The sequence below is a fragment of the Cibotium barometz genome, chromosome 39 (assembly GCF_041138505.1).
Source record: "Cibotium barometz isolate CiBa-2024 chromosome 39, ASM4113850v1, whole genome shotgun sequence".
In the NCBI taxonomy this organism is placed as follows: Eukaryota; Viridiplantae; Streptophyta; class Polypodiopsida; order Cyatheales; family Cibotiaceae; genus Cibotium; species Cibotium barometz.
In genome coordinates this window covers 21,048,175-21,072,238 of record NC_141084.1, presented here as the reverse complement: position 1 = coordinate 21,072,238, position 24,064 = coordinate 21,048,175, and the positions used below count along the sequence as shown (strand labels likewise).

At 45.8% G+C, this 24,064-nt stretch overlaps 1 protein-coding gene across 1 annotated transcript in view; it reads right to left on the bottom strand.

Annotated features, from left to right (window-relative positions):
* LOC147615858 (protein CHAPERONE-LIKE PROTEIN OF POR1, chloroplastic-like) overlaps positions 1-20,349 on the bottom strand; it is a 28,868-nt gene extending 8,519 nt beyond the window's left edge. The window contains exon 1 of the mRNA XM_086778466.1: positions 19,680-20,349. Coding sequence (XP_086634592.1) covers positions 19,680-20,075 — 396 coding nt within the window. The 5' untranslated portion in view covers positions 20,076-20,349. The remainder of the gene's footprint in view (positions 1-19,679) is intronic.
* Between the last annotated feature and the right edge of the window lie 3,715 nt (positions 20,350-24,064).

Sequence of the window (24,064 nt, the reverse complement as noted above, 5' to 3'; positions counted from 1 at the left end):
GTAAGGGACAGCAGCTTGGGACACTAGGACATTGTCTCGGGACGCATCCAAAACAGGGACGGAAGGGGACGGTCAGACATCCCCCTGGAGGCGTCCCTCACAAGGGATGGGGACGACTGCTGGCAAGAATCGGTATGGGGGACAAACCTGTGGGGGGACGGCAGAGAGCTATTGTGCCCTGCAATGGTCTTTTTTTTGCCCGTTTTCTGGCCATTTAGGTGACCGTTTTGGACGTCTTCCCCTCTTGCCACTTGGGCCTTGGCCTTTGAGGCAAGAGAGGGAGGCAAGGGCCGAGCCTCAAAGGTCAAGGCCAAAGTGGCAAGAGGGGAAGGCGTCCCCAAACGGCCACCTAAACGGCCAGAAACGACAAAAAAACGGGCATAAAAAGGACCATTGTAGGACGCAACGGCTCTCTGCCATCCCCCCACAGGTCCATCCCCCACACCGTCCCCTGCCAACAGCCGTCCCCGTCCCCGTCCCGCGTCCTTTGTGAGGAACGCCTCCACGGGACATCCGAACGCCCCATTCCATCCCCATTTCTGACACGTCCCAGGCCGGTGTCCCAAGCTGTTGTCCCTTCCGTCCCCTGTGACTATGGCATACAAGCTTTGCCCGTACCGGCGAACGAGTGGCGTCAACAAAGTGCAAGCCCACCTCTTGCATGAGAGTGGGCATGAAGTGCAGTTTTGCACAAATGTCACGCCCAAAAAGAGACGGGAACTTCTTGACAAGCTTGCCATCTACAAGGTGGTCGAAGCGGCAAGGACACCACGAGTGGCCGTGGATCCGCGACGATGGAGAAAGGAACTCAAGCCTCTACGATGGAGTCATGTGATAGATCGGGATCATGCACGCCATCACCTTCACCATCGAGTCGGAACGTTGCTCCATCCATGACGCTGGCACCCTCCATCTCCACGGCCTCTCAACCCTTGTGTGGCCCACGGCGACAATCTACACTTGGGGAGAATTGGAAACCCAAGTTGAAGGAGGCGGTGGATATGGCGGTGGCCTGCTTCTTCTTCCACGACCACATTGCCTTTCAAGCGGCAAGGTAAGTGCAATCGATCATTGCCAATTCATCATTCATGTTTTCATCATCCTAGTCCCCTTCTCATTAGTAAATTGCTTTCTTGAATAGGTCGGAATACTTCAAGGTCATGGTTAAGAAGATTGGGGAGTATGGCTCAACCTATATGCTCCCCTCATCCGAGAGCTTATGCACTACATTGCTCGAGAAGGAGAAGCGCATTGTAGAGCAAGCGGCCGACAACACAAAGCGCAATGGGAGAGGAACGGAGTCTCCCTCATTGTGGATGGATGGAGCGACACCCGCAAGAGGAGTATTCATGGCATGGTTGCATATTCCCGTGGAGAGATGTACTTCATCTCATCTCATGATGCATCTGGCACCAAGAAGAGCACGTATGTGCTTGCAGCGAAGTGGGCTACCACCATGGAGATCATTGGCTCCGAGCATGTAGTAGGCTTTGTTGCGGATGGGGAGCCTTCCAATAGGGCGGCGGGAGCTGTCCTCCAAGGTATGTATGGACATGTCACGGTGTTCTTTTGTATAGCTCATTGCCTAAACAACCTCCTCAAGGACATATGGGCATTGCCATGGACCGCTCATTGAGGAGGCCAACACCATGGTCTCCTTTGTCCTCAACCACCAAAGACTTCAACATGAGTTCAACAAGAGGTCCTCTCTCTCTCTCCTCAAATATTCCGACACCCGGTTTACCTACAACTTTCTCATCATGTTGGGCCGGTTGAAGGATTGTAGCGGTGCTTTGAGGGGGCTTTTCCTTAGCAACCAATTCGTCGACATGCAAGAGTCTCGTACAAACACTGGCCAAGAGTGTAGGTTATGGGCAGATGACGCCTCTTAGTGGGAGCGTGTGAAGACCACGGATGCTATAGTGAGGCCCATAGTCCACCTATTGAGGATTGCAGACGCTATGCAACCATGCATAGGTAAGTTCTACGAGGCCATGGATTACAGATAGAGAAGTTGAAAGATTTCATGCCTAACGAAGACAAATATGAGGAGATCCATGCCTTGTGTCTAGGAAGGTGGAACTCCTACTACTCTCCATTGCATGCAACAGCCTATGTGGTGGACCCAGAATTCCAAGGCAACAAGCAGGAGAGCGACCGGGAGGTGAGCGTTAAATGGAGGATCATCTTGGACCGTCTTGTGCCTGATGCATCGATTAGGCGCAAGATTAGGGACCATGTTTCCATGTACAGGTCATTTCATGGCTCCTATGGCTGTCATGATGCACAGATCGACTGCTCCAACGAGTTGGTGCTGCTCTATGGTGGGAGGACTTTGGTTCGGATGGACGGGAGCTACAGCAACTGGCCATCTGCATACATAGTCAGGCTGTCAGCTCCTCTTGCTTGGAGCAACTTTGGAGCACCTACAGCCACATTGCCTCTAGGAAGAGGAACCCACTCGGGGTAGAGCGTGCCAATGACCTTGTCTTTGTCAACGCGAACTTGCGAATGCTTTGCAAGAGCGTGACCAAGAAGGCATATCCCTTCACTGAGTGGGAGATGATGAGTCAACAAGAAGAGCAACAAGAGGATGAGGGGCTGCAGCAGCATGCTAGTGAGGATGAGCTTGATGCTCCTTTGGCACAAGCTACCCTGACCGTGAGGCGAGCACTTCACGTGGATGATCATTCATGGATCATGATTTACGGGCCTTACTACTTAGATCTAGCCTCTACGCTTTAGTAGACTTGTTTGAGTCCTTCCATGTATTGTACCTCCTTAAGGCTTAGTCTTGACTCTTGAGTCATGACTCATTTTGTATCTACTTAATTATTAATACAATTAATCGTCAATGCCTTCACTCTTTGATCGGCGTATTTTTTTAATATGACTCAAAAGCTTACCATTTTAGTGTAAATTTGTGCTCATTTTGATGTACTTCCAAAGTAGAATAAGTGTAGAGTAGAAAAACTTTTAAAAAAAGTATTTTTTGAGTGCCATTCCCTCCCCCGTCCCCATTCCCTACTTATGGCCATCCCCGTCCCTGTCCCCCGTTACCATGCCTCGTCCCTTGTGACGACATTGCATGCCCATGGCCGAGAACCGCCTCCATGAGCGGATGGAGTGTAGTTAACCTCCTCACACTGTGTCCATCCCATCGTCCTTCTACAAGAAGCCCCGCCACGTGAGGAGGATGCCATGGTTGAAGATGGCTTGAGCCTTGAGAGAGGGAGAGAGAAATGAAATGATATATTAACGTCTTCAAAAGGCCAAAATGACCTATGAGACCAAAAAAGTTACAACAATTGGTGGATCTGATACAATGTCTGTGTAAGAAAAGCTAAAACAACTAAACAACTAACTGAAATTGAAACAACTATGAGGAAAAGTAAGGTACTAGGAGCTCCTAATGGATAACATCTGGGAAGGAAAACTCCAGCAACAAAGGTAAGCATCATATACATCACTATCCAAAGATATCTCTCATCGATCGATGGCGGATATTCTCAATGTCCTCCATGGTGAGTACTCTGACTGGACGTCTCCCATGCCGTGCTAGTATGGTCCTGATCCTCTGTTGTAGTCTCCGCCGGTGTCGAGATGGGCCTCTCATCTTGGGGCTCCTGGACCGCCGCCCCAGCTCTATAGCCCGATCAATCAATGTACCTCTGGTGCGGCTATACTCTGGGGCTAGCTGCAATGCCTGCTGGCCTAACTGCTCAATCTCTGGTCGAAATAAGTCTATAATCTGCCTCTGTAGGTGTCTCTCTCTCTCTCTCATCCCCTCCCTCTCAAGAGACCCTCTCTATATCTACGCAGCTCCAGCAAGTATAATCCGAGGCATCTCTGATCCTAGTATCTCATGACTCTGGAGAGTGGTCCGTAACCCTCTCTGAACAGGCAGTGAAAACGGCCTCGTATCTCATAATATACTCAACAGTGACATATGTAACTCTGTCTCTGGCTCCATCTGGCACAACTGACAAATCCTGCCATCAGCTGGTACTCCTTTGAATCTGCCAGTCTCAATCTCTAGCTGGTGTGAGGATGTGTGCATCTGACCACACCGTACCCCATGAGAAAGATGAGTATCCATGTAGCTGGGTCTAATCACAAACCCATCCTCCGTGAGCTGGAGAAGATGATCTCTATAGAAAGCCATCTTCGAACCACGCTTGTGTGTCGGCTGTATCCATGTCCTCCTAGTGTCCAGCTGAGTCAAGTCCTGCTTGATAAGTCTAGTAATCTCTGCCCATGTGAGAGAGAGGGAGGGTGCATCCAGGGAGTACTGAAATGGAGGTAGCCTGTCCATACTAAAGCCATGCAGTTGGAACCAAGCTGTCATCTGTGCATACCAACATGATCCGTCTCCCTGTGATGCCAACTGTCGTGAAGACTCCAGGGCTAAGCGAGCATATCTGTCTCTAGGGAGATCCCAAGTGCTATGTATAAAGGAGACTGATCGAGTGAGAGCCTCTACTACCAATGGGGGGGCAGCCATCTCTGCACGGATAATATCATGTGGTACGGAGGCCTTGGCCCTAATCATCCGGGAAATCATAGAAACCAAGGGCCTCTCCATACATCTCCATCCATCAGTGCTACCAGCTCGGTTGTGGTGATCCACTGAGGGTCCCCATATCTCCACTCCATACAGCATGGTTGAAGTGACCAACGTGTCAAAGGGCCAGAGCTTTGTTCGAGGTTCCTGAAACTGAACCTGCGAACACATCCTCTCTAGTCTCCCCAATGCTGCATAAGCTCTGGTCAATCTGGTCTCCGCTGCTCTCCTCGAGGAAAATAGTGGGCCACTAAAAACCACACCAAGGTAAGTATATACATCTGTATACTCCACCGTCTCCTGACCATATGTAAAGGTGGGTGCTGACCTCCTAACCCACTGTGCTGTGGTGTTAAACACCATCACCTTGGTTTTACCAAGGTTAATAGACAATCCACTGTCCTGTGCAAACGTGTGCAATGCATCCAAATGACGTTGCATCCCCTCTGGAGAATCTGAGATCAACACAATATCATCAGCATACAATAACAGCGGAATCCATGTCCCTGCTAGCTGTGCTCCTCTGTCACCCTCCTGCTCTACATAGTCCGAAACCTCATCCACATACATCCCAAATAAGGTGGGAGAAAGGGGGCAGCCCTGTTTCACCCCAATAGTGGAGTGAACCATCTCAGATATACCCTAAGTAGTATGTACCTGCCCCACAACTGTCCTGTATAAAGCCCAAATCAGCTCTGTGGGCACTCCCATCTCTTGTAGTCTGCGCATCAGTCTGGCTCTCGATACTGTGTCAAAAGCTTTGCGGAAATCCACAAAGCAACAATAAATGCCCTCCTCAATAATAGCTCTGAGTGTCAAGATATGGTCAAGAGTGGAGAAACCTCTCCGGAACCTTGCCTGCCCTGATGCACGTATGCCCTCTCTCTCTGCCCATCTACTCAACTCCTGCTCAAGAATAGATGCATATAATCTAGCCAATGTGTGACCAATCATGATGGTACGATAATTCCCAGGAAGCATGGGATCCCCTGACTTGAAGATAGGCACAATCGTGGACATATTCCAAGTCTCAAGAAAACCCTCACACATGGCTCGGTTAAACATCATAGCAATAAGCTCTGCAAGCATATCTCTGGCATGAATAAAGTGCTCTGCTACCAAACCATCATGATCATATGCTCTCCCAGTCCTCATCCTGTCAATAGCTTTCCTTACCATCTCAGCAATAAAGAGGCTCCGATGGGTCTGGCAAGGGTGGCTGTCCTGGTGCTATGTATAGGGATGCTGCATACTCACCCCAAATCTCTGTGGAGGTAATGGCTGGTGATGGTGAATGCTCATGGAATAGTCTCCATGCCTCGCCTGAGTCCTGACTCATAAATAACTGATACAAATCCCTCTCTAACTGAGCAAGATAAGCCCTCTTCTTCCGTCGCACTAGGCGCCGGAAGGTAATCCGTGACTGTCTGTGAGTGGTAACACCCATGAGCACCTCTCTCTGTAATCTGATCCTCATCTCTCTGCACTCCTCATCATACCACTTGTTCTAGGGCATGTTCCCATATCGTCTCCGTGTAGGCTAACTATGGGGATATGCCTCAAATGCTGTAGCATGAAGCGTCTCTATCAATATCTGAGTGAGCTCATCTAATGGTCATCCCGGCTCCTCGGCACCTAAGCGTCTGTATATCTCATCCGTGTACATGGTGTCAGTCTCCCTCGTAAAGGTATAACGAGTGTGTGTGGAGACCTGTCCCAATGGAGCTGTGCTGAACCGAAATGTGAGAGTGAAGGACAAGATAGCATGATCCACTGCTACTCCAACCGGCCTAGTGCCTACCATAAAATCCTGAAAAGGGGGGATGAGACTGGGCTGAGCCATAACATAGTCCACTGTACTAGCACCATGCCGATGTGGAAAGCAAGTGAAACCGCCCGCTGCCGGGAATCTCTGTAGGCCATTCAGGTTGGCCAATCCATGTGCAGTCCCCATGTCTATCAAATACCGCCCATACTCAGTGTGTTCCTCATCTTGTGAGAGTCTAGATAGGCCCATATCCCTAACATCAAGCTCCCTCAACATCTCCTCTGAGGTATCATAAAATACTGTCTGGTTATGGGCAATCCTGGCATTGAAGTCCCCCAGGAGAATGATGTCACCATCCCTGGAGAACTCCCAAATGTCATCATCCAAAATAGAAAAGGGAGACTGCCCTCTAGGTGATGCATACACTGATGTACTAGGAGCAAAATAGCATATAGCAATGTAAAGATATCTGCCCGTCTCTGCCCTCAGTCTAACCCACATGTACCTAGCCTGCTCATCTCTGCGGACTATATGTATCAGTGGTGGCTGCAACTCCTCTCTAAACAATACTGCCACTCCTCCTGAGCCCCGTCCTCTATGCTCTGAACGAGTCTCCTGTCTACAAGTTGTCTCCCATCGGTATCCACTAACATGTGGCATGGACTGTCCACCAGGAGCCTGATGCGTCTCAGAGTAGAAGATGATGTCCCTCCCAGTGCAACTATCCTCAAAAGTCCCTACATCAAGGCATAGAGATCCATTACAATTCCAAGTAGCAACTTTGAGTGTAGTCCCATAGGTCTCGCGCCGTCATGAAGAGCGCCTCTCCATAATCACCACTCTACCATCTCTATAGAAGGCCACTTTCCCTTTCTCTCGGGCTGCCTTTATCTCGGGCATAACTTCTTTCATGTGGGCAAGCTACGAGAGTGTGAGGTCATCTCCAAGAAATATTCCCGTCTTCTTGAGTGTAGGACGTCTCTTCAAGAAGTCCTTCTTCCCTTCCATGGAGGGGAAATGAATGATAAGTGCTCTCTCCTTAGAGGATTCGCCACTACCTTCTCTCTTCTTTCCCACTCTCCATGCCTTTGTGTGCGTGGCTAGAGAGAGAGAGAAAGAAAGAAAGAAAGATATATTAACGTCTACGAGAGGCCAAAGTCGGCCTATGAGACAAAAAATAATACAACTGTGTTCTTCCGGTCATCGGAAGAAAAGAAACAAAAGAAAAAGTGTGCATGTGTCTGGATACAACTGTGAATCATCATGGATCGGTGGAGCCCATATACAAACAATATAAGGGGGGTGGGGATGTGGATGGAGTGCTAAGGCAAGATGCATCTCTATATGCTAAAGGGGTAGTACAAGCATGCTATGCAGATCTATGTCTAACTCCATCCAGTGTACCCTGAGTCTGAATGAAAGCGAGCTAGCCTCTCCTGTGTCTCCATCTGGTGTCTCATTCGGATAGCTGCTATCTCTCGGTGACGGAGTCGGGGTGCTCTATGTCCAGTTTGTCTAGGTCTCCTCCTGGCTCTCAATTCCTCTGCTCTCTGTGCGGTCACCCCACGTGGTACATCAGCTGGCACTGGCATAGCTCTCTGGAAGAAATCTGTGAGCTGGGACTGTCTCCCACCCCTAGTGGGAGCGGGTGTCTGGAGGAGTCTCTCTCGAGAACTATGAAGCTCTAGTAGTAGTCTGCCAAGCTGTCGCTGGTCCGAGGCCTCCATCAACTGATGTAGTGAAGAGTGCTCCTCAAACAATCCTGCATATCTATCTCTGACCCCCTGGTGGGCTCTACATCTACATACAAAGTGATCCTCAGTCTCCACCTCCTCGCGGCACAATCTGCATATCCGCTCAGCTCTAGGAACCCGTGCCGCTCTCCCAGCCTCTATCTCTAGCTGATGTGATGAGACTCGTAGCTGTCCAATAGCAACACGAGAGCTGTGTGGCATGTATACATCCATGTACCACGGTCGATGTATAAACCCATCCCCTGAGATGCTCATAAAGTGGTCTCTGTAATACAGCATCTTCGGTGGTAGTGGGCTCTCTGGTGCTGTCCATGTCTCCTGTATGTAGTGCTGCCATATGTCCTGTCTCATCACTCTGTTCCTCTCATTGAGAGAGAGGTAACCCCGTGGAGCAGACTGATCATACTGAAAAGGTGGCAACCGCTCAATGTCTATACCATGATGTGAGAACCACTGTAGCATCTGTGCATACCAAGATCCAGTGTGTTTTTGACACCAACAGCGCCCTTGAATCATTTTCCCGAGAAAATGAACTTCAGTAAGTATAATGGTAAACTCGACCCCACAACTCCTTATTCATGGTTGCATCAGTTTGAAGCTTACTTTGCCGCAGTTAGAAAGACAGATACTGACAGAGTGATCTTAGCCAGTTGGTACTTGGAAGGTGAGGCCATTCCTTGGTGGACTCAGTGGGCTCATGCCCACACCAGATTAGGTATGGCAACTATGTGTGGGACGAGTTTGTCCGCGACCTTAAGCAGCGATTTCTACTGCCCCACTACCTTGAGCAACTCGAAGACGAGTTCAGGGGAGCGCGTCAGAACGCGCAACCAGTCCTTCAGTTTGCCAATAGAATTTCGACTTTATGTTTGCAATTAGGCTTATCTGATTCGGACAAGAAAGGGCAGTTTTTGTATGGCCTTGACACGCAAATCCAATGGGAGGTGAGTATATTTACACCAGCCACCTTCGAAGACGCACTCTCGCTTGCGCAGAGTGCAGAAATGAAGCATAATGGTGGCAAGCCCAAGACTTCCTAGTCAGCTACTCCCAAGGCTACCGCCTGGGGGGAAAAAGGCCAGAACCAAACGGGGTCTTCCCAAGGACAAAGCACGTGAGCCTCTGGCTCCAAGAACTCGAACAATGCGTCTAAGCTTACTCCAGACCAATAAGGGAGGCAGGCAAGACAGGTGGCAAGTTGAGTGCTAAGGAGATTTCTCAATACAAGGAGGAGGGTAGATGTTTCTTTTGTCATACAAAAGGATATACTTCTCGGGAGTGTCTCAAGAAGCCTCCAAAGACCGCTGCCGCAGCCTCCACAGCTTCCGTGGTGAGTCCAGCTCCCACACAGACCCCAGTGGCTGCCCCTAGTTCTTCAAATCCCAATGCTTCAGTTGGAACAATTATTAGCCGGAAGCTCTGATACCACTGTAATATGCGGAAGCTTCGGAGAAGAATCGGTAACTTCAATACTCAAAATTCAGCACTCTTTTCGCGACAGAAATTAACGCACAACTGAAAGGAGATGTGCACAAAATAGAGAGAGAGAGGGAGAGATGGAGAGGACACAATATTGGGTCCCAATTACCCTCTGTAGGGCCCCCACCATGGATGGTGTATTTGCTTTATTAGAATGATGTGAATCTGAAAGAAAATACAAAAATTTTGGACCTTTTCTTGGCTGGGAATTCCCTGCCCTTGAGCTAAAATCCTTCACCCCTTTGCTTAGCACCCTCTTGGCTTTGTCTAGCCTCTTATGCTTGAGCTCTTGGTGGAGAATGAGATGAATGAATGGGATTGTGGGCATCTCTATTTCTACTACCCAGTCGGCCAGTACTACAGTAATCGGCCAGCTTTAAATGCTCCCACAACCAGAAATTCAGCATAAAATGCTAAATTAATTCACATTTAATGCTGCGTTTTTTTCCTAACAGGCTGAAAGTGATGCGCCTGATTCTAAAGGGCAGGGCAAGGCTTTTGCAATCATACTCAGGGCTGGGCAGCCTGTATGGGCTGCCCCATACTTGCCATACAGCCCTGCAAAGGCTGTATACTCCTGGAATCTGCCTTTAGCTTGTCCTAGGGCTGTCCTACAGCCCCTCCATGGCTGGTGGGTTCAGCCAGGGCCATCTTGGCCCTCATGGGCGTGGCTCCACACCATCCCCATGCCCACACTAAGCCTTGTAGCCCTATGGGCTGGCCCCTTGTTCTAAATGCTAACTACTCAATGATCTGGCATCCGGTACCATACCCGATTCACAGAGTCACTGACATCATTCCAGAGGGAGACTCACAGCGCGGACTTGCACTGTTTCATGTGCAGGACAATGCACACCTGACCTTAGACTCCTGTGCATGACAACGCACACCTAACCTCGGACAACTGAGATGGATCCCTGGCTGACTCGTCCCGGACTGGGCTCCCATGGGACCAGCTCACCATCCCAGGTCTTGCACCTTCTGTACAGAAATGTCTACGTGGCATCCAAGTGCGGGATGCGCGTGACACCTTAGTTCTTCAAATCCCAATGCTTCAGTTGGAACAATTATTAGCCGGGAGCTCAAAGATAAGCAGAAGGGCACCCATGACTAGGAGTATGAGCGCAATGAATTGCTCAAGTCCTTTGGCTACATAGGTGGCCAGAGAGTCGTTGTCTTGTTTGACAGCGGCAATACGGAGGATGTGGTCACGGTATAGGCTACTCGACGTACCCCTTTCAACCTGACTTCGGTGGACAAACAGGTTGAGGGTTTTAGCACAGGCATGACAATGAGCGTCAAGTATGAAGCTCTAGGTGCTAAGTTAGTTATTCAGGGCATAGAATTTGTGCGTGATTTTATGGTTGCCCCTCTTGTAGGAGCAAACATAATTTTGGGCATTCAGTGGTTTCACAAGTTTCTTCTTGATGTCAAGTGGGACAAGCACGCATTCCAGATCAATTGGAATGTGTCAAACACCTCACTGACCATCAAGTGTGAGCCAGAAATTCCGAACTTTCCGCTCATAAGTCACTTGAAGGCTAAGCGAGCAGTCAGGAAAGGCGCACATTGTGTGATAATATACATTCAGACAGCCCAGACGGTGGCTTGGCTCTCCATGAAAAGTTCCAGAAGATTTTTCTTCGGGACAGTCTCCCTCCCCAACTCCCCCCGTCCAGACCGGAGGACCACAAGATTGACCTCCTCCCACGCTCGGAACCCCCGAGCAAGTTTCCGTATTGCCTTTCCAAGGCAATGGAATCGGAGTTGGACCGCCAACTCCAAAAATTGTTGCAATCTGGCTTCATTCGCCCCAATGTGTCGCCATTTGCAGCACAGATCTTATTTGTCAAGAAGAAAGATGGGTCTTCTCGGTTGTGTGTCGATTATCGTGCACTCAATAAGTTGACTATCAAGAGTAGATTCCCGATGCCTCAAATAGATTATATTCTCGAGAGGCTGAATGGAGCAAAGGTGTTCTCGAAACTTGATTTAAAGAGTGGGTACCACCACGTGAGGATTGTGGAGGGGGACATCCCCAAGACAGCCTTCCGTACGGAACGGGCCCACTATGAATTTGTGGTCATGCCATTTGGCTTGACGAACACCCCAGCTACATTCAACCACATGATGATGCGAGTTTTTCGAGATTTGATTGGAAAGTGTGTTCATATTTCTAGACGACATACTAGTATTTTCAACTACGGTTGGATAACATGACATTGATGTGGAGAAAGTCCTTAAGTTGCTGGAAAGCAACATTCGACTTGATCTGGCTAAAGTGACGGAGATTGTCAATTGGGAAGTACCTCAGACACCATATGACGTCAGATCCTTTGTGGGTATATGCCAGGCATACTCCACCCACATAGAAAAGTTTTCTGACCTCTCAGTGGATCTCACCGATCTACTAAAGGGTGTGAAGACAAGAAGGTAACGGATTCGAATGCCTCCACGAGCGTCGGAGGCATTCAAGAACCTCAAGGTGGCTTTATCAAAAGTGCCTTGTTTAGCACTTGCCTCGTGGAACAAGCCATTTCAAGTGATCATTGATGAGAGTAACATCGCAATTGACAGTGTGTTACAACAGAATGGTCATCCAGTAGCTTACATGTCTCGCAAGTTACTGCCTGCAGAGAAAAATTACTCAATCTACGATCGTGAACTCCTTGCAGTTATACAGGCCTTGAAACATTGGAAACATTTTCTTTATGGCCGTGACTTTGAGGTTCACACTGACCATCAAGCATTACGTTGGATTCAGACAATGCCAAGTGCACAGTGGAGTGACCGACAACACCGCTGGAGCCAGATATTCCAGCAATTCGGTGGTATGATTGAGTACCTTCCAAGAAAGGCCAATCCAATGGCCGATGCTTTGAGCAGGAAGGGACAAGTGACTTCGATTCACACCACTAGACTCAACCTTGTTGGTACAGGACTAGATGACATGAAGCACACGTACGCGGATTCCGAGGAATTCGGTACACAGTGAAAACATGCATTGGATGCCACAGGACCATGCCACTTTCTGATATGCGATGGTTGGCTTTTCTACAAAGACCGACTGTGTGCCATGAAGTCGTTCCGGGTAGCTCTTCTCCATGATGCCCATGACGCCATTACTAGTGGTCATAGGGGCATGAATTCGACTCTGGAGAAATTGGAACGACAATATTATTGGCCAAAGATGAGGCGAGATGTGTTTACATATGTACAACGCTGTGATATTTGTCAAAAGGTGAAAGCTCCTCGTGGAAAGAAGATAGGGTTATTACAGCCCTTGCCAATTCCTGAGGGTCCTTTCCAACATAATTCAATGGACTTTGTCACGAATCTGCCTCCCAGTCCGAGTAAGCATAACATTCAGTGCTTAACTATTGTTGATAGATTTAGCAAATTTGTTATGTTTATCGCTTGCAAGGCCAATGTGACCGCCGAGGATGTTGCCCAATTGTTCATTCGACATTGGTACCCGATTGGCGGGATTCCTAGGACCATAGTGTCAAACCGAGATGCCAAGTTTACTAGTCATTTTTGGAAGGCATTGTTTGATAACTTTGGTACTAAATTGAATTTTTCTAGTGCATTCCACCCACAAGCAGACGGCCAGACAGAGATATACAACCAGTTGGCCTTTGATGTGCTGAACTGTTATGTCCACAATCAGCAAGGTAAGTGAAAATCATATTTGCCTTTAGTTCAAGCTATTTTGAATGATTCTTTTTCTTCAGCTATTGGCAGGACTCCATATGAGGCAGCGTTTGGAAGACCTTTCCAATCGTTTTTGACCATAACCTCGTCTTCAGTACCTGAAGCGAACAAAGTGACGGAGTCTTACCAGGAGATTTTAGAGTCAGTAAAAGACAAGTTGGCTAAAGCGCAAGAGGCCTACACTCAACAGGCCAATAAAGACCAAAGGGATATGAAGTTTTTGGAGGGGGATTGGGTTTATCTTCGGATTATGAAGCAAAGGTTGAAGCAGGTGGGAAAGCGATGCCCAAAGTTGTCTTTCAAGAGCTTCAGACCCTTTCCCATCCAAAAAAAGATCAATGAGGTTTCCATGCAGTTAATGCTACCTCCGAGTTGGACTATGCACGATGTGTTTCACATCAGTTGGTTAAAGCCATATGCAGGTCGGATTCCTTCAGAAGTTAAAGACGAGGCGGAACCAAATATTGTTGATGAAGCAGAAGTTATGGTTTCAGAACAGATCCTTTTACACCGTTTTAAGCATGGCTCAGGCCGAAGACACAAACAGTTCCTCACGAAGTTTCAGGACCGAGGGACCCACGAAGCGGTTTGGCTTGACAAAGAGTTTTTTGAAGACTATCCAGCATTATTGACGGATTATTTGGTGGCTATGCAGCTTCCGTCAAGTTAAGCACAAGGGGATGTCATGTGCATCCCGCACTTGGATGCCACGTAGACATATCTGTACAGAAGGTGCAGAACCTCGGATGGTAAATTGGTCCCATGTGAGCCCAGTCCGGGACGAGTAAGCCAAGGTTCCATCCCAGTCGTCCGAGGTCAAGTGTGCATTGTCCTGCACGTGAGTCCAAGGACAGGTGTGCATTGTCCTGCACATGAAACAGTGCCAGTCCGCGCTATGAGTCTCCCTCTGGAATGATGTCACTGATTCTGTGTATCTGGTATGGTACTGGATGCCAGATCATTCTGTAGACAAGTTAGGGTTTGCATATAGGAAAGGGGCCAGCCCATAGGGCTACCCCAAGTATTTGTGTGGGCATGGGGACAGTGTAAAACCACCCCCATAAGGACCAGGAAGGTCCTGGCTGTACCCACCAGCCATGGGTAGGCCATGGAGGGCTATAGGACAGCCCTAGGGGTAGGCCAAGGGTAGCCGACTGGTTATCCAGCCCTAGGGGGGGTGTAGGGCAAGTATGGGGCAGCCCATACAGGATGCCCAACCTCCAGAACAATGAGTAATCAGTACCCAGCCTCCAGAACAGCAGGCGCCTAAGTGCCCAGCCCCTATTTCCCATGCGCATCAGTGCCCAGCCATGGATTAAAGCATGCGCAGATTTTATTTAGCATTTAATGCTGAATTAACAGTCGTGGGCTGATTTATTGGACAGCCGACTGCAGTAAGGCAGCCGACTGGTCTTCTAGAGTAGTATAAATACCAAGGCCCCAAGTCCATTCCTTCATCTCATAATTCACCAAGAGCTAAGGCTAATCAAAGGGCCAGGACAGCCAAGGATTTGCTAATGCAGAAGGGGTGAAGGACTACAGGTCAAAGGCAGAGTTATCTCAGCCAAGAAAGGTCAAGTTTTCTGTACTTTCTTTTCAGATTTGCATCATTCTAATAAAGCAAATACACCATTCGTGGTGGGGGCCCTATAGAGGGTATTCGGGACCCAATACTGTGTCCGCTTCTCCCTCTTTCTCTCTCTTTCTCTCTCTATTTTTCTGCACATCTACATTCAGTTTTGTGCGTTATTTTCGTCGCGACAAGTGTGCTGTTTTCTGAGCTTTGAAGTTACCGATCTCCCCCGAAGCTTCCGCATGTTACAAAGTACATGCTTTTGTAGGCTATAAGCCTTATCTTTCGACTCAAGGGAATCACACACATATACTTATCTTATCCACACCTAAGGGTGGATTCACACACACTAACACACTTAACCCTTTTTAGGGGCTGTTCACACACAGTCACAAGCGGGTACAAAAATAGGATGCACACACACGGGATGGTACACACATGAAGACTCTGAAATGACAATCCCCCCTTTGAAGTGAAGGAGGTGAACCCATCACATGCTGTGTTGAAGCGGACTCATCATGCACACCTTCCGTGTCATGATAGCCCTCCAATCATATAATGCAATCCAGACAACGTGACATCCTTCAAGGCTGCCCAACGACAATCATATTGTCCAAAGACATAATGTTTGAGATAATGTCACCAGCCTAGACATGAAAGGGGTCTGGTGGATTCCAAGATGTCCAAATATTCGCAAAGAACAAGCTTTGGGGATGGGGGATTATCCTGGAATACAACAAGCTTTGAGAAATGGGGGATTATCCTGGAATACAAAGGATCACACTCCTAAAATTTAGAAGAGTTGCTATTTTTGGCCCGACTCCGATCATCGATGGAAATTTTGTTCGCGTTATTATGACTAGAATTGAGCAAATACCAAGAGTTGCCAAAGTACCTATGACAAATGGGCTACTAGTTAGGATATTCTTAGAGATAAAGATTATGGGAGAACCCATCTCTTAGATTGGGACATGTGGCAAGAAAGTGGATCAAAGTGAGACAAGTGGCCTCGCACTTGTCATTATAGCCTTCTCTTGCCATTTTAGCTCATGGGAGACCCAAATCTATAAATTGGGGCCCTCTCTCTTCATTAAAGGAGGCTCTCGTTACACACTAGCCTCTACCACCATTACCCCATTACAGGCTGCCCTAATGATGGCTACTCTCTTTCTCTCTCTCGTGAAGGCTGCCCATGAAGTATATTGGCTGTTGGGGACTGTTTTGGAGGCTTCCATCGCAAAGAAATACTAAAGGCAAGGGTATTTAATCATTTTATTATGATTTCCAATCACTGTACTTCTTGTACCATCCATTGTACCTGCTGAACCGATAGATACCAGCCCTTGTACTTGCTGTACCAACCACTGTACCGACTGTACCAACCCTTGTACTTGATGTACCAACCATTGTACTTGCTGTATCGGCCGAATGGAGAGTTGTACTTGCTCCTCCAGCTCTATTGCATGAAGACCCATGGTTTTTGGGGAAGAATCAGTACCCACACGGAGGTATAAGGTTTATATTGTCAGCTCGGCATTTCTACAGCTTGTGTACCGGTTGAATTTTATGTTTGCCTTGTGTTGGGCTGTGTTATGATTTGTATATGGATAATCCGGCATCTCCCATGGGGAGAGTAAGGCCCTCAAAGCTTATACATCATATTATTCTCCTTAGGTAATAAAATACTCCAAGGAGATAGGAGGGGGCGGGGGGGGGGGGGGGGGGGGGGCATTCCGGCCTCTATGCGGTGTCACATGTGCAAGCTCCATTTTCAGCATTTGTGGATATTTTGTCCAGCTTTTATGTTTTATGCAAAGTGATGATGGATATGTGTTAAGGATGTGGCCGATTTCAGTGTTTAATTGCATTAATGGTCAAGTGTTTTGCGAAACCCTGGGGCACCTCGGAAGTTACTGATAATCCTCCCACCACAAAAGCACAGCTCTTGTCAATGCCATCTTGACAAGTTGAAGTTGGAATTCATGCAAACCACTCAAACCAATTGCTACAATAAGAGTGCCCGACATCTCCCTGGGCCTTTTGTTGAAGCTGCTCGCACTTCCCAATTTTAGTGGGAAGATGGATGGTGAGGCAGTTACCAATTGGGCTGGTCATGGCAACTTTGCAGTCATCCCTCATGGCATTCCCCATGGCAACTCAGGTATCCACTTTTGTAGTGGTATCATTGGCTAGCCTTGATTGGGTCAAACCACGTCGGCTCCCATGGTGACTCAAATGATGGCTCTCCCAAGAACATAAGAGATACTTAAAGAGTGATACTCTGAGTGCCTCAGCTGCTGCACCTCGTCCTCCACATCCTCGGGATCGATTGTGGTGGTTGAGCAATGGTGGAGATAAATCGAGTGCAAGTCCAGAGTCCCTTGAGTCTAGAGTAAAGCCACTAGCTAGTGATGGATAGCATCAATCCGGTCGTCAAGCTGTGTGGCAATTGGATTATTGAACTGTGCCAATTGAAGATCAGCTAGAGCTGCCATCTGCTCATTGGTAGCCATGATAAAGGGGAAAAAACACGAAAACTCGAAAGAAGCAAAGGGAACCCAAAAGAGAATCCTATTGTGCGTCTTGACTCTATAGATTGACCTCTACCCAAGTGACTAACGCAACAGAATGCTGGAAAAGAAACATTTTGTGGAAACCCAAGGCTCTAATCATTAATGAGAAATGTAAGACTGGTGGCCAGATCCAAGCATTTAACATAGGGGAAACCACAACGAAAGACACCCTAGGCTCTAATGAGAAATGTAAGACTATTGGCCAGATGCAAACATTTAACATAGGAAAAACCACAATGAAAGACTGAAAAAACACAAGTGCAATAACATCCAGAAACCTCCTAATAACCTTTACATTACTGTGTGAGCAAGCACTCCAAACAACAAAGGATTAATCACATTTGAAACTGTAAACCTAAGAAAGGTGACCAATTGCATGAAAACGTTCCAAGGTCAGGAAACGCAGATGCTTCTCCAAACCTTGCTAGCTTTGTTCACACTTATGCACTTCTTTGGACTCGTTGCTTGCTAAGGAGGTGACAGATAGATTGTTGAGTAGAGTAGGAATGGGAGGGGCATATTTATAGGGCCATCAACCCCCAAATTGGCTAGTCAACTAATTGGCAGGTTGGCTACCTCACAAATTGCCAACTTGACTAGTACAACCTACCATCTTGTGTCGTCAGGCACCCAGCTGTTGCTATCCTGCACCTAGCTGCTCTGTTCAATGCCCAGCCTAGGCTCTACTAATCTCTCTCTCTCTCTCTCTCTCTCTCTCTCATCACCATAAGAGGATCAGGGTCATCATTTTACACCATCATAGGACTCCCTCACACCGGCTCAGCTTTACCACTCTGAGTGCCATGTTGCAACGCCCCATGCGGGATATCTTAGGATGATATGCGAGCCTGTGCTCTTTGTACATAGCATCTCAGCTCTACCATTTCAGCTTTGTCATTTTCTTTCATTTCATTTTAGTACCCAAGATGATGTATTCCATGAACATGATGTAATCCTTTTGGTCTCATAGGTCATTTTGGCCTTTTGTACACATTATATAACTCTCTCTCTCTCTCTCTCAATTGGCTGGCTATCAAATGTGATATTCCAAATGAAATCGGCAGCAAATAAAAGATTAGCCACATGATATGCATCTTCTGCATACCTAGAGAGGCAATGCTTCTAAGAACATTTTCAACCAGGTACAAACAAAGTCTTCTCTTCGATTCATCAACCTGTTAGAAACTACAATCTGTATGAAAACACAGAACAAGATTGCAAATGAACAGGGATGGAGAATAATACTGAATTTTTGCTACAAAGGTATATACATTGGATGGCCTCTGCTTCCAACCTGTGTGCTCTGGTTGATAGGGACTTCAATGTCGTGTTCAGAAACTAATAGATGAAGGCTTTAGCACTAAGAATATAAGGGTGCACACACAGTGAAAGCAGATGAGTGGTATGAATGACTACCCATCTATATATAGCTTTCAGGAGCCGTATATGCTCCACCACCTGTGGTCTAGTCCCACTCGACCCAACCAACCATACTACCCTGCTTCTGCAAGAAACTGTACGTCCTGATACACTAAGCCCATCCTGACTCGTCTATGTGCCCGTTTTTGCCCCACAACCCAAGGACATGATGGCCTAGGAAAATATCCCACAACTGTTAGTGCAATCAGATATGAGACTATAAGCCCACGCTTGCATGTAGCGGCTGCTCAACCCAGGCTTATTTTCATAAAGTGGCCCTTACAAACTCGAGCTAGATGGTACCCATGATGTTACAAGAAGAGGGTGGAGCATTAATTTCCAACAAAGCCATGTATGAAGCATCATTTTAGGCAGTTGATCTCATATCTCTCAAATTAGAGGATGAGCCTCAGGATGCAGGTTTGCAAATATAAAGCGACCTGCAAAAGTAGGAGCCATCTTTCTGCAAACCTGCAGATTAAAGCCCATTGCATTTTGTTAAGGATTCTGGAAGGCCATGCAGCTACACATCAGCATTCTGCATAAACGAAATGCTGATAACAGTTGTACATCAGGGCTAGATAAATGGTCGACCAGCATCCTTGACAATTGAAATTAGGTAGAAGAGGCTGCAAGTCATAATGCTGCCTGTGGGCTTGTAGCCAGAGTTTCGTGAGGCGTAAGTTACACTGGGCAAGGGCTCGGGTTCTAATCCTGCTAGCTGTAACTGGGCAGCTAGAAATTCCTCCCATTATTATAAACAAATAATCTGTCCAAATTTCTTTTACAACTGAGCCCAAAAGAAGAAGAAGAAGAAAACATTAAGTCTGAATACCTGCACAGCAACCTCTTGGTCTCCACTGTGTTTTCCAAGCATACTGTTCTTGGCCCTAAGGATCTCTTCGAAAGAAGCTCCTTCTGCAACTCCGAGGATCTGCAGTGCATTCTCCAATGACATTTCAGAGGGAAGAGGGTCTTCTGCTTTAGAATTTGCTGAAACCTGCAGAAATCCAAGCTCTCTGGGCCTGCCGTGCCTCCAAGACATCGTTCTGAAATATCCCACATGCTGCTGCTTGGGACTAGACTGTGGCTTTCCAGCTCTTGGGGATTTAGGGCGAGCATGGAAGGTTACAGGCAGACGCGAGGGCAACCCAGAAGCTGAATTGAAGCCGATCTTCAGACCTATGGATGAGCAAGATCTGCATGGCAGGGGTTCCAAAGAAGGAGCCATTCACAGTTTTACACAGTCTCTAGCAAGGGTTAAGTTTAGGGCTGGTTTAGGGAACGGTTTAGGGCTAGGGTTAGGGTTGCAGATGCTGTGAAAATCCTTGGCTGTTACCCCTGGGTAGGTGTAGGGCTAGAGCTGCAGATGCTGTTGAAAACGTGAGGTGCCCTAGCAGTGCAGAGTGCATAACTTGCAATCACTACAGGGCTTCCGCTCCATCACTGACTGAGACCCATCTCCAAAACTCAGCTGAGCATCGATCCTTGATTTTTGGATTGCAATTATCTTGCTCAGACTGATGACGGGTAGCCCTCAAAATTACTTGCAAAATTTTACAGTTGGGGTTTGGAAATTTTCAAAGGGTAGTTTCAGTTACAATTCCTTTTTAAATTATTGTGAATATGTCAAAAAAATTACCTCCATATTTTTAGATGGAGGCTTTTCACCATTTGGTCCCCCCCCCTTCCTGCCGGCGCAGCATGGTGATCCGTGCAACCCTCGTGTGAATGTGTGATTTTCCTCTTCTTATTATTCAAATTCAAATAACAATTACACTAGAATGCTTGGGTACCCTTCTCTGCATGTACAAGTAAGTATGCTCGAACAAACATATGCATGAAGTTGAATTCATACTAACATAGAATATTCAAAGATAAAGCGTTGTTCAAAATCAATAAATCTTTTCTCAATTTCTGAGATGTCAAGATATCATGTGAAACAAAAGATGTAAACGGACTTTCCATTTGTTGTTGATTAATCATGTTGCAAAGACAAACTTACGCATTAAGTGCTGAAGAAAGATCTGATTACATACAGAAATTCTAACTCTAGATTTTTCTATGATGCTTCAAATAATAGTATTTGGTGCAATGTGTCGGATGTCCTTTCAAGTTGTTATACCCTTTGTCAGTTGTTGTTGTTTCTTCTAATGCTATCTGTTGTTGCTCTAATACTCTAGTTATAATTATGCTTGTAATTGAATGCAAAATGGAATTGTGTAGAGAGTTAAGACCTAAAGGAGGTCTCCTTTGAGCTCCCTCTGATTGCTTATTGCTAGCAGTGGTGGGTGAAGCTCCAAAACTTGTCATATGGTGGTTTATCTTCTTGGGCAGCACATTAGCAAGATTTGCTCACTGCTTCTCTTCCTCTACTTTATCCTCTCCCCATGTAAGTCCTCTCTTTCAAAACTTTAGCCTTTGCTACACTCAAATGCACCAGTTTGCTTCCTCAACCCCTTCAACATTTATGCTTTGATAGATATCAATGTGCTCCCAGAGCCAAAGATGCTTACAAGGCCTTTAGGCTACATTTTGGAGTAATTACTCTTTGCATAAGCTAATAATTCATTGGTTTCTCATTTGTAGCTTACCACGGATCTACACTATAGTAAGGATCTAGATCGTTTAGATCTTAATCTAACTCACATGCCCCCCCATATACTTAATATATGTGTGGTTTGATAACATCTATAACACCGCTATATTGGCACTTCGATGTGGTGTGCTCCAATTTTGAAGAGATGAAGTCAATCAAAAGGTATTCTTCTAGACAGTACCATCATGTCAAAAAAGATTATCTCTACAGCATCAATAAAGAAGCTCGTCGTCGAAGTTACTATCCATGTTGATGGAAGACACAATCAGGCGATGAGGCCAGTAGATTGCCTTAAGAGAGCAACGATCGAGAAACTATTTTAAACAACATATTTTTGACGTTTTTACTTGGACACATTAAGGTCAGCCGCTCCAAATTTTAAATTCTGAATCAAAACTAGAAAGATCTACATGTGCGTCACTCGGCTTCCTCACTCTTCCTCGACCTGCTACCTCAACGTTGCATTTTTTTCCAATACCTCCTATGCATTGCACGGCATTTTTATACTTGTTGTAGCCCGGTGCGTTTTTTTCCATCTTTCCCAGCTTCGTTGCATTTATTTAGTGTAGCCACGTGGTTTCCAACTTTTCCAGCTTCGTTAAGTTTTTTTAGCCTAGCCATGTGGCCGAACACCCTTGCTTGCTTTTGTACCCAAGGTAACAAGCAGTACCTATCCAAATTATTCAAATTTAAATACCAATTAAACAAGTTGTACCTACCCATTTGCAAAAAGGGTGAAGTGAATGCCCCCTAGTCAAGTCCCAAGTGAATGCCCCCTGGTCAAGTCCCAGATTTTGACGACATAGATGCCCTAGATAACACGGCTCTCTAAGCACTTATTAAAAAAAAGGCTGTTTGCCACACAAACAATAAATACTCATCAAACATAGTTATGCTAAATCTTAATTTTTCAAAAAACAACAAACAACAAAATAAACCTCCTTGCTTTGCTTATTGATTGAATTCTTAAAGTGCATAATAACGACACTTACAGAAGCAATAAATGCTAGTCAAAACATACCTTTTAATTAATCTAAGAAATTTCAAAAACAAAAATTATTTAAAAAAACATAGAAGTTCTTCCACCATTTTCAAACTAAACTAAGAAACCACTCCTAACAAGTGTTCGAGGAGTGAACTTGACATGAATCCTTCTCACCATGGGTCGAAGAGGAAAATACAATTTTGAGCAAGCATGTTCTTCATATTTTCATCCAGCTACTACTATTTAAAAAAAAATTGGATAAGACATGTTCTTCATATTTTCATCCAGCTACTACTATTTTAAAAGAAAATTGGATAAGACATTTTTTCTTCTCCTTTGAAGATGAAGCAAATTTTTCAACCATTGAGCAGGCTCTAGGATGAAGGAAACCCGTCTCTTTCTCGAACCCTTGCATTAGGTAAAAGACCAAAAAAAGCCTAGGAGTGCTAGTGAGGACACAAGTTTTTGATCGATAAGACCTTCAATAAATCATTTTCTCGAACCCTTGCATTAGGTAAAAGACCAAAAAAACCCTAGGAGTGCTACTGAGGACACAAGTTTATGATCGATAAGACCTTCAAAAAATCCTTTTCAACCATAATATTATTTGCGCTTTAGCTTTTATTTAACTATTAGTTTGAGGTGAAACATAGATAAGAGTGAAGATTTCTAGCTTAAAAAGATTATATGTATAATTTTGATACATTTATTTTATAAGGATAGGGCCCCCTCAATGCGCATTTATATTCAATCATTTATTTTATAAGGATAGGGCCCCCTCAATGCGCATTTTCTCGTCATTCAAATAATTAGAATGGAATGTTGTAGCTACTGAATTCCAAAGGTTGGTTTTATTTTAGTATGGAATCTTTAGAATCAACTCATTTTGGTATTGTGGTACAAGTGTGATGTCGTTCAACTCATCTTACATGCTCTCTCTCTCTCTCTCTCTCTCTCTCTCTCTCTCTCTCTCTCTCAAATTCAGTATGTTCAGGGTGCAGGGGATAAGGATAAAACCTTAGAGTTGTTGAAACTCTAAGGTTCAACCTTGCATTAATTAACTGAGGCGATGCATCATATCTATAGGTAGGTAAGTAAGTGATTATGTGTACACACTCATGAATACCATTCTTTAATTCACATAAGTATCAATCACCAAAAGAAGCTTTTCTTACCTTGATTCAAAATCCCATCTCTAACCTGATGATGAAACCTCAAAGTTGTTGAAAACCTGAGGCATTAATTAACCAAGGTGATGTAAGATATAGGTAGGTGAATATGCAACATAGATCTAGGTAGGTGAACAGTATGATTCTAGACATAAGTTTGAATCACCAAAAGAATCTTTTCTTACCTTGTATTCAAAATCTCATCTCTTTTTCCTTGTCATTGTGAAGCAAAATCAAAATCTTTTAATCCACGTGTGAGCAATGAGAATATAATTTCTGATTATTCATTATATGTGTAAAACCCTAATATGAAAAAAAATGTACTAACGTAGATGTTGTGGGTTTCCCCCCTACTTACTATAGCTCGAAACGTTGACTTGAATAAAGTAGCAGCCAAAAAACCTATGGTGGAAAACCCTCTTTATAAAAACCATTTATACTAGCTAAATAAAAAATGAAAAAACATA